The 14,268-nt window shown below is 42.1% G+C and overlaps 1 protein-coding gene across 2 annotated transcripts in view; it reads right to left on the bottom strand.

Annotated features, from left to right (window-relative positions):
• Positions 1 to 2,844: 2,844 nt before the first annotated feature.
• Positions 2,845 to 14,268, bottom strand: part of LOC138663794 (oocyte zinc finger protein XlCOF22-like) — a 31,287-nt gene continuing 19,863 nt past the window's right edge. For both annotated transcript variants that reach the window (XM_069750136.1, XM_069750137.1), the window contains one exon: positions 2,845 to 6,593. In XM_069750136.1, the coding sequence (XP_069606237.1) occupies positions 5,527 to 6,593 (1,067 nt within the window). In that variant the 3' untranslated portion in view covers positions 2,845 to 5,526. The remainder of the gene's footprint in view (positions 6,594 to 14,268) is intronic.

Below are 14,268 nucleotides of genomic sequence, written 5' to 3'. Positions count from 1 at the left end.
AAATGTTTAAGAACATCCTAAATAGGCAGTGTAAGCGGTTTATACCTTGTGGGAATAAAAGGACTAGAAATAGGAAAAACCCAATGTGGCTAAACAAAGAAGTAAGACAGGCAATTAACAGTAAAAAGAAAGCATTTGCACTACTAAAGCAGGATGGCACCATTGAAGCTCTAAAAAACTATAGGGAGAAAAATACTTTATCTAAAAAACTAATTAAAGCTGCCAAAAAGGAAACAGAGAAGCACATTGCTAAGGAGAGTAAAACTAATCCCAAACTGTTCTTCAACTATATCAATAGTAAAAGAATAAAAACTGAAAATGTAGGCCCCTTAAAAAATAGTGAGGAAAGAATGGTTGTAGATGACGAGGAAAAAGCTAACATATTAAATACCTTCTTCTCCACGGTATTCACGGTGGAAAATGAAATGCTAGGTGAAATCCCAAGAAACAATGAAAACCCTATATTAAGGGTCACCAATCTAACCCAAGAAGAGGTGCGAAACCGGCTAAATAAGATTAAAATAGATAAATCTCCGGGTCCGGATGGCATACACCCACGAGTACTAAGAGAACTAAGTAATGTAATAGATAAACCATTATTTCTTATTTTTAGTGACTCTATAGCGACAGGGTCTGTTCCGCAGGACTGGCGCATAGCAAATGTGGTGCCAATATTCAAAAAGGGCTCTAAAAGTGAACCTGGAAATTATAGGCCAGTAAGTCTAACCTCTATTGTTGGTAAAATATTTGAAGGGTTTCTGAGGGATGTTATTCTGGATTATCTCAATGAGAATAACTGTTTAACTCCATATCAGCATGGGTTTATGAGAAATCGCTCCTGTCAAACCAATCTAATCAGTTTTTATGAAGAGGTAAGCTATAGACTGGACCACGGTGAGTCATTGGACGTGGTATATCTCGATTTTTCCAAAGCGTTTGATACCGTGCCGCACAAGAGGTTGGTACACAAAATGAGAATGCTTGGTCTGGGGGAAAATGTGTGTAAATGGGTTAGTAACTGGCTTAGTGATAGAAAGCAGAGGGTGGTTATAAATGGTATAGTCTCTAACTGGGTCGCTGTGACCAGTGGGGTACCGCAGGGGTCAGTATTGGGACCTGTTCTCTTCAACATATTCATTAATGATCTGGTAGAAGGTTTACACAGTAAAATATCGATATTTGCAGATGATACAAAACTATGTAAAGCAGTTAATACAAGAGAAGATAGTATTCTGCTACAGATGGATCTGGATAAGTTGGAAACTTGGGCTGAAAGGTGGCAGATGAGGTTTAACAATGATAAATGTAAGGTTATACACATGGGAAGAGGGAATCAATATCACCATTACACACTGAACGGGAAACCACTGGGTAAATCTGACAGGGAGAAGGACTTGGGGATCCTAGTTAATGATAAACTTACCTGGAGCAGCCAGTGCCAGGCAGCAGCTGCCAAGGCAAACAGGATCATGGGGTGCATTAAAAGAGGTCTGGATACACATGATGAGAGCATTATACTGCCTCTGTACAAATCCCTAGTTAGACCGCACATGGAGTACTGTGTCCAGTTTTGGGCACCGGTGCTCAGGAAGGATATAATGGAACTAGAGAGAGTACAAAGGAGGGCAACAAAATTAATAAAGGGGATGGGAGAACTACAATACCCAGATAGATTAGCGAAATTAGGATTATTTAGTCTAGAAAAAAGACGACTGAGGGGCGATCTAATAACCATGTATAAGTATATAAGGGGACAATACAAATATCTCGCTGAGGATCTGTTTATACCAAGGAAGGTGACGGGCACAAGGGGGCATTCTTTGCGCCTGGAGGAGAGAAGGTTTTTCCACCAACATAGAAGAGGATTCTTTACTGTTAGGGCAGTGAGAATCTGGAATTGCTTGCCTGAGGAGGTGGTGATGGCGAACTCAGTCGAGGGGTTCAAGAGAGGCCTGGATGTCTTCCTGGAGCAGAACAATATTGTATCATACAATTATTAGGTTCTGTAGAAGGACGTAGATCTGGGTATTTATTATGATGGAATATAGGCTGAACTGGATGGACAAATGTCTTTTTTCGGCCTTACTAACTATGTTACTATGTTACTATGTAACCTCCCTTAGATTATTTTATCAGTATATTCAGATTAGACACCTTTCTACACAAAACAGGACAAAAAACCTTGAGCTGCAGTTAGACATGATGCTAAGCACAATAGAGATGTCAGGGAGAACATCTGGTAAGATTTCTGAACTTTCTAAAATGCCACTAATGTAAATATGGGGAAAATTAAGGTGTTATCCGTGCATGCTCAAGAGCTAAAAGAGTTCGTTTGGCGTGCTCTAATAATATGTTCAAGTCGCCATGGCTGCATATCTCGCGACTGTTCAACAGCCACAACACATACAGGGATTGTCTATAAAACAGGCAATCCCTGCATGTGTTGCGGCTGTCGAACAGCTGTCGCGAGATATGGAGCCATGGCGTCTCAAACATAGTTTTAGAGCACGCCGAAGATACTCTTTTAGGTCTCGCGCATGCATGGATAACGCCTTATCCGAGTACGTTTGCTCATCACTAAAAAGCATCCTTGAGGTGGTCAGATCTATATCCATAGTGGAGCATTGTAGACAGTCATAATTATAAATTATCCATAGGGGATACATGAACCCTCTTCTACACAAGGTCGGCATACGTACAGAGGCCAAAGATCTGAAGTGCTTAGCGGAAGCTGCTGATCTTATTCACATGCTGCGGGATTATAAATACATTTTAGGAGTAATAGTTTTTACAAGTGTAAAATCATAACCAGCAGGTAGAATAACTGACACTGGACACACACGGTAAAACTGCAGGAGGAGTTTATTGTTTCTTGCACATAAATTGATTGATAAGATCTGATGGAACCAAAAAAGTGGTCCATTTTCCCACCATTTTCTATATGCTCTCAAATATTTCAATTTGGATACAAAAGCATGTAAAATCATAGAAAATTTGTTCAAAGACTTTGTGTGGAGGTAAAGAGCCGAGGATGAAGATGCTTCATCTCCAAAAGTCTCCAAAACAGGGAGGATTAGCAACTCCGAATGTCCTTGTATATTTCATGGCTTTGGGAGCTTGGAAACTTCGGGATCAGCAGGTTTGGATGAAATGAGCAAGTAGTCAGGTTCCATGTCTTCTTTTGAAGGGAATCAGTTTCCAATGAAGGTTAATAAACTACTATACTTAGCACGGAAAGGAATTTAATAAATGGATCATATCAGATGTTCCTACAAAGAAGTAAAGGATTGTAGATATAACTAGCAATATGTAATCTGAACATGTTTATTATTGTAGTGTAGCGAAGTTACAGACTTTGGTCAGACATGGAGATTGTGCGTTGAAAGTAACTGTAATGAATGGCAGATTGCAGCGATTGGGAGCAAGGAAGAAGAGGGAGCAGGATATTTTGGATATTTTCTTGTGGTGTGGGAGTAAGGGTTGCCATATTTGTCCATATAGTGTACATCTATGAATGTATAAAAATGTGAAATATTCAACGCACATATAATATTGCTTTATATTTGCTTATTACATAAAAGATATTAGAAACTGTAGATTTTTTAATTCTAATTATATAATTCAAATTCTGTATTTTCCTGTATTATCTTCCTCTCCTGCCCTGCACCAATAGCATAGATCAGTGTAGGGCAGCAAGAGAGGTTCTCTCAGTGATCAGGAAAGACACTGTCTCAGAGTTCTCCTCAGTCACAGGAAGCTGCCGCCAGACTATAAGAGGCACTCAATTATTGGGACGAAATTTTAATGTTAGAAGTGCATGTAAAAGTAAAAAAAATACAGTAAGTTCTAAAGTACTTTCCGTTTCTCGTTTAATTATATGACTGTCTGCTGAATGGTTTTTGTACAATTTGTCAATAAAAAATATATAGTTTCTCCCCGTGTGCGTTATTATTGATGTTTAACAAAATATGTTTTCTGCTCATTTATTTTTCACATTCTAAGGCTGGAGTTACACTTACCGTATAAAAAAAATCGGTCCGATTTTGATATCCAAAAATCGCACAAATGTTCCCGAACAGTGATCCGTATGTCATTTGTGTGCAATGCGAGGATGTGATTTCCTCGCATCTGGTAAAAAAAAAATAAAAATAAAAAAATCGCAGCATGCTGAGATTGTCACCGCCACTCGGCCGAGAATCGTCTCACTCGCACCCATATAATCCTATGGGTGAGAATGAGACAACGCACATCACTCGGATATCATCCGAGTGCTGTGCGCTAAACGCTGACCCCGGCAATGGAGGAGATGGAGAAATTAGTTTCTCTGCCTCCTCCGCAGCTGTGCTCCAATCCGCTCTGTGCGTTGGATGCAATACGCTAGTGTGACTCCGGCCTAACAGTGTGACACCTGTTATGATACGGTGGTCTAGGAGCAACATGGAACGAGCTCTGAAGGATGTGGTAACTGTACTGACCGCAGTCCCTAAGCTCAACACAACACTAGAAGTAGCCGTGGGATGCTCCTTACTCTCCCTAGGCACCTCGTCACAGCCTAAGAGCTAACTACCCCTAAAGATAGAAGCAGGAAAACTATCTTGCCTCAGAGAAAATCCCCAAAGGATAGATTAGCCCCCCACAAATAATGACTGTGAGTGGAGAGGGAAAAGACATACACAGAATGAAACCAGGATGAGCACAGGAGGCCAGTCTAGCTAAATAGATAGGACAGGATGGAATACTGTGCGGTCAGTATAAAACACTACAAAAAATCCACGCAGAGTTTACAAAAAATCTCCACACCACCTGACTAAAGGTGTGGAGGGTAAATCTGCTTCCCAGAGCTTCCAGCAAGACAGAATTAATTCATACTGATAAGCTGGACAAACATAGAAAGCACAGAACGGATAAGTCCACAATCTATGGACAGAAAAGAGCAAGCAAAAACTTAGCTTTGCTGAACTGGTCAGGATAACAGGGAAATCCAAAGAGATGTGAATCCAACCAGGAACCATTTACAAGTGGCACTGGCTGAAGGAAAGAGCCAGGCATAAATAGCCGAGCAGAAAAGACGATCAGTGGAAGCAGCTGATGACAGCTAAATCCAAGGAGCAGCCATACCACTAGAAACCACAAGAGGGAGCCCAAGAGCAGAACTCACAAAAGTGCCACTTACAACCACGGGAGGGAGCCCAAGAGCGGAATTCACAACAGACATCCGTATGCAATGCGATTTTAACATGAGCTTTTACGTACATCACATCTCTCTATGTAAAAGCTCATGTTAAAATCACATTGCATACGGATGCCATACATCGGATGTCACACTGATGGTCCGTGTGGTGTGCGAGTTTTTCTCGCACCCATAGACTTGCATTGGAGAGTCTTGATACACTGACAATTGCAGCATAGGACTCTTCCGTATTACGCTCTAGTGTGACTCCGGCCTTAGTATGATAATAGCTTCTCCGTGTGGGATTTTAGATGTTTAAGAAAATAGCATTATTGTTTAAAACATTTCCCAGATTCTTAATATGAATATTGCTTTTCAAGACTTGATTTATCTGACCAACATTTCTCACATTCTGAACATAAATAAGACTTCTCCCCTGTGTTAGTTCTCTGATGTGTAACAAAGTGTGATTTCCATGCAAAACATTTTCCACATTCTGAACATAAATATGGCTTCTCTCCTGTGTGAGTTCTCTGGTGACTAACAAGATGTGATTTCTGTACAAAACCTTTTCCACATTCTGAACATGAAAAGGGCTTCTCCCCAGTGTGAGTTCTCTGGTGAATAACAAGAATCCATTTCTGTTTAAAACTTTTTCCACATTCTGGACATAAATATGACATCTCCCCTGTGTGGTTTCTTTGATGTGTAACAAAGTGTGATTTCCATGCAAAACATTTTCCACATTCTGAACATGAATATGGCTTCTCTCCTGTGTGAGTTCTCTGGTGACCAACAAGGTGTGCTTTCTGTATAAAACATTTTCCACATTCCGAACATGAAAAAGGCTTCTCCCCTGTGTGAGTTCTCTGGTGACTAACAACAGCCGATTTCCTTGCAAAACATTTTCCACATTCTGAACATGAATATGGCTTCTCCCCTGTGTGAGTTCTCTCGTGATTAAGAAGATCTGGTTTTTGTACAAAACATTTCCCACATTCAGAACATGAAAAAGGCTTCTCCCCGGTATGAATTCTTTCATGCCTAACAAGATCTGATTTCTGGTTGAAATATTTCCCACATTTGGAACAAAAAAATCTCTTCTCTGTGTGAATTTTATGTTTAACAAAAGATATTTTGAGGGGACAATTGTTTCCATATTCTGAATGTGCAATTGGCTTCTTTGCTTTAAGAGCTGTTTTTTTAATGCCTCCTTTCTGACTTTTATTTTCCTTAATAGCCTGTAATTTATCAGAAGATAGGACCTGTTTTGAATGATCAAATGATAGGTCTTTGCTGTGAAGGGATGATGGTATATCTAGAGTGATGACATTCATTTCAATTGTATCCTGTGTGATCTCAAAGTCTTCCAATTTAAATATTGACCCTGTCCGTTGTCCCTCAGATCTCCTGGTACAGTCATCTGCCAAGAAAAAAAACTATTATTTTTTAATAAAATATCCTTGAAATGTATATTTTTGAACATTGTTACATATTCATAGAAATGGGAAGTTAGGTAGTAAAACTGAATTATTCACTAAGACAATGACAGTTCACAGACTAATAGAAAACCCACCACCAGAAAAGCCACCAGAAAATGTTATGTTGGAAAAAATGATGCTAATAAAAACTTCTCATCCTGCAAATATCAATCCGCCACACAGGTTTCAAAATAATCACTACTTCTATAGATGAATTCACTGATGGTTATAATTTTAAAAAAATTGAGTCACTTTATGGGGTTTTATCTTCTTTAATTTTCTGCCATTCTGCAACATTGGGGCATCTTCTAATTGTGTGTCATCTCCTCTGGGATCTGTTCTGCAATGTCTGCTTCTATCACCAATATCAAAAATTACCGCACACTTGAAGCTGGTATGATGCAAATATATAACAAGTTTATTGTGTTCACAAAACAGGTTGCCACAAAAAGGAAACAAAAAGTGCAGATAGAAACCCAACGTTTCGACCCTCCTGGGCCTTATTCATGGGGTTACTTGATGCACGCTAGGATACATATGTAGGTGGCAGGCATAGTGTAGGAGGGCAAGTCACTTGGTATATAAGCTGTCGCTTAACCTGGAACAGGCTGGGAACATGCTGTTTTGTAATGCAAAGCGATAGTGGCACACAGAGGCTGTGACATCCGTAGTGGGCCTGTGTATAGCTGGATGACCCGTGCGAGCAGCACTCCTGAGGCTTGTAGTGACGTGAATGGAGGGTGCTGGATGAGCGGCGCTCCTGCGCCCTGCTGCTGCGGCATGTCGCATAGCGACATACCTCACTTATATCATTTGTTATGTTTTGGCGCTTTTATACGATAAAAACTATTTTATAGAAAAAATAATTATTTTTGCATCGCTTTATTCTGAGGACTATAACTTTTTTATTTTTTCGCTGATGCTGTATGGTGGCTCATTTTTTTCGGGACAAGATGATGTTTTCAGCGGTACCATGGTTATTTATATCCGTATTTTTGATTGCGTGTTATTCCACTTTTTGTTTGACGGTATGATAATAAAGCGTTGTTTTTTTGCCTCTTTTTTTTACGGTGAAAGGGGTTAACTAGTGGGACAGTTTTATAGGTCAGGTCGTTACGGACACGGTGATACAAAATATGTGTACTTTTATTGGGTTTTTGTTTATTTAGATAAAGAAATGTATTTATGGGAACAATATGTTTTTTTCTTTTTAAGAATTTTTTTTTTTTTTTAACATGTGTGAATATATATTTTTTCTTTACTTTAAACATTGCCCCGTGGGGGGGGGTATCATGTTTTAGGGTCAGATCGCCGATCTGACACTTTGCAGTGCACTGTGTCAGATCAGCGATCTGACATGCAGTGCTGGAGGCTTCCTGGTGCCTGCTCTGAGCAGGCGCTTGCAAGCCACCTCCCTGCAGGACTCGGAAGCAGCCCCGTGGCCATATTGGATCCGGGGCCTGCAGGGAGGAGGAGGTATGAGAGCCTCAGAGCAACGCGATCACATTGCGTTGCTCCGGGGGTCTCAGGGAAGCATGCAGGGAGCCCCCTCCCTGCGCGATGCTTCCTTATGCCGCCGGAACACTGCGATCATCTTTGATCGCAGTGTGCCGGGGGTTAATGTCCTGGGACTGCTCCTGGCACATAGTGCCGGATGTCAGCTGCGATAGTCAGCTGACACCCGGCCACGATCGGCCGCGCTCACGGCATCGTATATGACATACTATCCCGTCGAAGGTCAGATAGGCCCAGGTCACCTCGACAGGATAGTACATCTAAGGTCTCTAGAGGGGTTAAAGCACCATGGAACAAATGGTGCTATAAAAATGAATAATAATAATAAAAATGTTGGAAAAATGCTGCCGACCTAAAGTAGAAATAAGGTAAATGTTATTAACTATTTTGTCTGCTATCACTATTTGATTAAGGGATCAAAGAGCATACAAATTAAAATAAAAGTTTGAAAATTACAAATCATTCTAAATTATTTGGCAATTTTCAGGTATTTTCAAAAATAAATGCAAAATATATTAACCTAAAATGACCAGAAACAAAGTACAAAGTGTCACAGAAATCATATTTCAGAATCCCTGTAATCAGAAGAAGCATCCAACGATATCACCACATAAAGTGACACATGCCAGATTTGGATGCAGAAAGTGGATAAATCAGAGTATTTTGGGCACTAACTACTGTAGTCAAAACTGTGACTATAGACAATAACACACCTACTGAAATGATTACACTTGGCAGTCTTCATCAGTGAAAAATGACTAACTAGTGGTGAAACCTCATGCAAATTTAGATTTCGGGCATTTGGCAAAGACATTGGAGACCTTTTTTTTTTTTAACCCCATTCAATTCCTGGCCATTTTCCATTTTTGCTCACCTTCTTCCCAGAACCATAACTTTTTTATTTTGTCGTTAATATGGCCATGTGAGGGCTTGTTTTTTGTGGATTGAGTTGTACTTTTGAATGCCACCATTGATTTTACTATATAATTTACTGGAAAAAAAAAATTCCAAGTGCAGTGAAATTGCAAAAAAAGTCTAATTCCACAATTGTTTTTTTTTCTACCATGTTCACCAAATGCCAACACTGACCTGCCATTATGATTCTCCAGGTAATTACGAGTTTGTAGATACCAAACATGTATAGGTTCTTTTTTATTTAAGTGGTGAAAAAAAAAATCTAAATTTTGTAAAAAAACAAAAAAAAGTCTTCATTTTCTGAGACCCATAGCATCTCCATTTTTCAGGATTTGGGGCTAGGCAAGGGCTTATTTATTGCATGCAGAGTTGATATTTTTATTAAAGGGAAGGTGCCGTGATTTTAGTTTTTGTATTAATAATTATTGATTATATAATCAATTATTTTTAATACAAAATTAAATTAACTACTTTCATCGTTTTTTTTATTCCCTTTTATTTTTGCCACTAGAGGCTGCACACCTCACTTACGGCAGCTATGAGAGACTGCGGTCGGACTCCGACCACATCCCTTACATTGAGGCCACTCCTCCTGCTTCTTAGCTGTGACCTGGGTACACCCACTAGGTCACATCTGTGGGAGGAGATCACGGCCATTTTGTTGCTTTATTTTCCTGTGTCATCGATCGCGCGCACACACACAGCTCAGTGCGTCTGCGTCAGGAGCTGCCGGGGAGAAGCTGCTGTTAAGCGAAGGTCCGGGGTAAGTATCTGCAGCGAGGAGCTGTGATTGCAGCCTGTACTTAGTATTACAGTACAGGCTGCAATCACTGCTGACCTGTTCAGAGCACAGCACGGAGATCGTCACACTGCCCTGCCCTGAACAGGATGCAGCACTTCCTGGGAGAGGAGGGAAGGTAAGTACAGGTTTTTGTTTCTTATGCACCTACCACTGCTACCTGCCTCTATATACCACCTACCACTGCTACCTGCCTCTATATACCACTGCTACCTGCCCCTATATACCACCTACCACTGCTACCTGCCTTTATATACCACCTACCACTGCTACCTGCCTCTATATACCACTGCTACCTACCTCTATATCAGGGGTGTCAAACTGCATTCCTAGAGGGCTGCAAACAGGTCATGTTTTCAGGATTTCCTTGCATTGCACAGGTGATAATTTAATCACCTGCAGAGAATGATTCCAGCACCTTGTGCAATGCTAAGGAAATCTTGAAAACACGCATGGTTTGAGGCCCTCGAGGAATGCAGTTTGACACCCCTGCTCTATATACCACTGCTACCTGCCTCTATATACACCACCTACCACTGCTACCTGCCCCTATATACCACCTACCACTGCTACCTGCCTCTATATACCATTGCTACCTGCCCCTATATACCACTGCTACCTGCCTCTATATACCACTGCTACCTGCCTCTATATACCACCTACCTCTGCTACCTGCCTCCATATACCACCTAACACTGCTATCTGCCTCTACATACCACTGCTACCTGCCCTTATATCCCACTGCTACCTGCTTCTATATACCACCTACCACTACCTGCCTCTATATACCACTACCACTGCTACCTGCCCCTATATACCACTGCTACCTGCCCCTATATACCACTGCTACCTGCCCCTATATACCACTGCTACCTGCCCCTATATACCACTGCTACCTGCCCCTATATACCAACTACCACTGCTACTTGCCCCTTTATACCACTGCTACCTGCCCCATATACTACTGCTACCTGCCTCTACATACCAACTACCACTACCTGCCTCTATATACCACCTACCACTGCTACCTGCCCCTATATACCATTGCTACCTGCCCCTATATACCACTGCTACCTGCCCCTATATACCAACTATCACTGCTACCTGCCCCTATATACTACTGCTACCTGCCTCTACATACCAACTACCACTACCTGCCTCTATATACCACCTACCACTGCTACCTGCCCCTATATACCATTGCTACCTGCCCCTATATACCAACTATCACTGCTACCTGCCCCTATATACCACTGCTACCTGCCTCTATATACCACCTACCACCTGCCTCTATATACCACTGCTACCTGCCTCTATATACCACCTACCACTGCTACCTGCCTCTATATACCACCTACCACTGCTACCTGCCCCTATATACCATTGCTACCTGCCCCTATATACCACTGCTACCTGCCCCTATATACCAACTACCACTGCTACCTGCCCCTATATACCACTGCTACCTGCCTCTATATACCACCTACCACTGCTACCTGCCTCAATATACCACTGCTACCTGCCTCTATATACCAACTACCACGGCTACCTGCCCCTATATACCACTGCTACCTGCCCCTATATACCACTGCTACCTGCCTCTATATACCACCTACCACTGCTACCTGCCTCAATATACCACCTACCACTGCTATCTGCCTCTATATACCACTACCTGCTTCTATATAACACCTACCACTGCTAACTGCCCCTATATACCACTGCTACCTGCCTCTATATACCACCTACCACCTGCCTCTATATACCACTGCTACCTGCCTCTATATACCACCTACCACTGCTACCTGCCTCTATATACCACCTACCACTGCTACCTGCCCCTATATACCATTGCTACCTGCCCCTATATACCACTGCTACCTGCCCCTATATACCAACTACCACTGCTACCTGCCCCTATATACCACTGCTACCTGCCTCTATATACCACTGCTACCTGCCTTAATATACCACTGCTACCTGCCTCTATATACCACCTACCACTGCTACCTGCCTCAATATACCACTGCTACCTGCCTCTATATACCAACTACCACGGCTACCTGCCCCTATATACCACTGCTACCTGCCTGTATATACCACCTACCACTATATACCACTGCTACCTGCCTCTATATACCACTGCTACCTGCCCCTATATACCACTGCTACCTGCCTCTACATACCAACTACCACTACCTGCCTCTATATACCACCTACCACTGCTACCTGCCCCTATATACCATTGCTACCTGCACCTATATACCACTGCTAGCTGCCTTAATATACCACTGCTACCTGCCTCTATATACCACTGCTACCTGCCCCTATATACCACTGCTACCTGCCCCTATATACCACCTACCACTATATACCACTGCTACCTGCCTCTATATACCACTGCTACCTGCCTCTATATACCACCTACCACTGCTACCTGCCTCTATATACCACCTACCACTGCTACCTGCCCCTATATACCACTGCTACCTGCCTCTATATACCACCTACCACTGCTACCTGCCTCTATATACCACTGCCACTTGCCCCTATATACCACCTACCACTGCTACCTGCCTCTATATATCACCTACCACTGCTAACTGCCCCTATATACCACTGCTACCTGCCCCTATATACCACCGTTACCTGCCCCTATATACCACTGCTACCTGCCTCTATATACCACTGCTACCTGCCTCTATATACCACTGCTACCTGCCTCTATATACCACCTACCACTGCTACCTGCCTCTATATACCACTGCTACCTGCCTCTATATAACACCTACCACTGCTATCTGCCTCTATATACCACTACCTGCTTCTATATAACACCTACCACTGCTAACTGCCCCTATATACCACTGCTACCTGCCTCTACATACCACCTACCACTGCTATCTGCTTCTATATACCACTACCTGCTTCTATATAACACCTACCACTGCTACCTGCCCCTATATACCACTGCTACCTGCCTCTATATACCACCTACCACCTGCCTCTATATACCACTGCTACCTGCCTCTATATACCACCTACCACTGCTACCTGCCTCTATATACCACCTACCACTGCTACCTGCCCCTATATACCACTGCTACCTGCCTCTATATACCACCTGCCTCTATACACCACTGCTACCTGCCTCTATATCCCACCTACCACTGCTATCTGCCTCTATATACCACCTACCATTGCTATCTGCCTCTATATACCACTACCTGCTTCTATATACCACCTACCACTGCTATATGCCTCTATATACCACTACCTGCTTCTATATACCACCTACCATTGCTATATGCCTCTATATACCACTACCTGCTTCTATATACCACCTACCACTGCCACCTGCCTCTATATACCATTGCGACCTGCAGAGGCGTAGCTAGAGCTTTTGCCGCCCGGGGCTGCTCCCGAGTTTGGCGCCCCCCCCGCTCAATACACACAAAGTTTACCAAAAATAGTTTTCCAGTTTTGTAGAACTTAAACTGGGCCTAATGGTGTCACCCCCACATGCCAAACCTGTGACTTTTAATTAATTAATATCAGAGAGAACAAATGACCACCATACACAACAGAATCCACTATACCAAGACCAATAATATCACATACAGGGAGAAACACCACACACCATGACCAGACCACATAGTGACCGAATACTATATACAAGGGACAAATACCGCCTCACCATGACCAGATCACATATTACCACCACTTGGTGACCAAATAGCACATACAAGGGACAAATACCACAACACCATTTCCAGACCACATATTACCACCACATAGTGACTGAATACTACAATACTGATCAGTAATAAAGAAAAATAAAACAATACTATCACCATAAGTGCCAGTATTCACAGGAGATCTGTACTTTGTATGCAGTGTCTGTGTAGAGGTAATACAAAGATCACTGGTGGTATTATACACAGGAGCTCTGTATATAATGTATAGGTAATACAGTGAACACTGGTGACATTGTACACAGGACCTCTGTATATAGTATACAGTGTATAGTGTCAGTGTATAGGTAACACTGACTCACCAGTGACGTCTCTAGGTGAAGTCCTTCATCTTTCATCCAGCACAGACCGCCATCATTTCTCCCAGCCAGCACTCGTTTCTGCAGTAAATAACACAGTTATCTCGAGCTCCGCTTGCAGAACACATTACTTAATTTTTAACAACTTCTACATTACACCACATGAAGAAAAAAAGGTGATATAGTGTCACTCTGCACAGTAACAGGACCGCCCCCCCATTTAAAACAGTATACTCAAAAAATAAAATAAATACATCACTGCAGTAATAATATCCCTTAATTAGCCCCTATGGTAATAATATTCCCCACCCTGGCCCCGTTTATCTCATTCCTG

The sequence above is a fragment of the Ranitomeya imitator genome, chromosome 2 (assembly GCF_032444005.1).
Source record: "Ranitomeya imitator isolate aRanImi1 chromosome 2, aRanImi1.pri, whole genome shotgun sequence".
NCBI classification, from domain to species: domain Eukaryota; kingdom Metazoa; phylum Chordata; class Amphibia; order Anura; family Dendrobatidae; genus Ranitomeya; species Ranitomeya imitator.
Note: the sequence above shows the minus strand (reverse complement) of the source record. Positions and strands in the feature narration are given on the sequence as shown.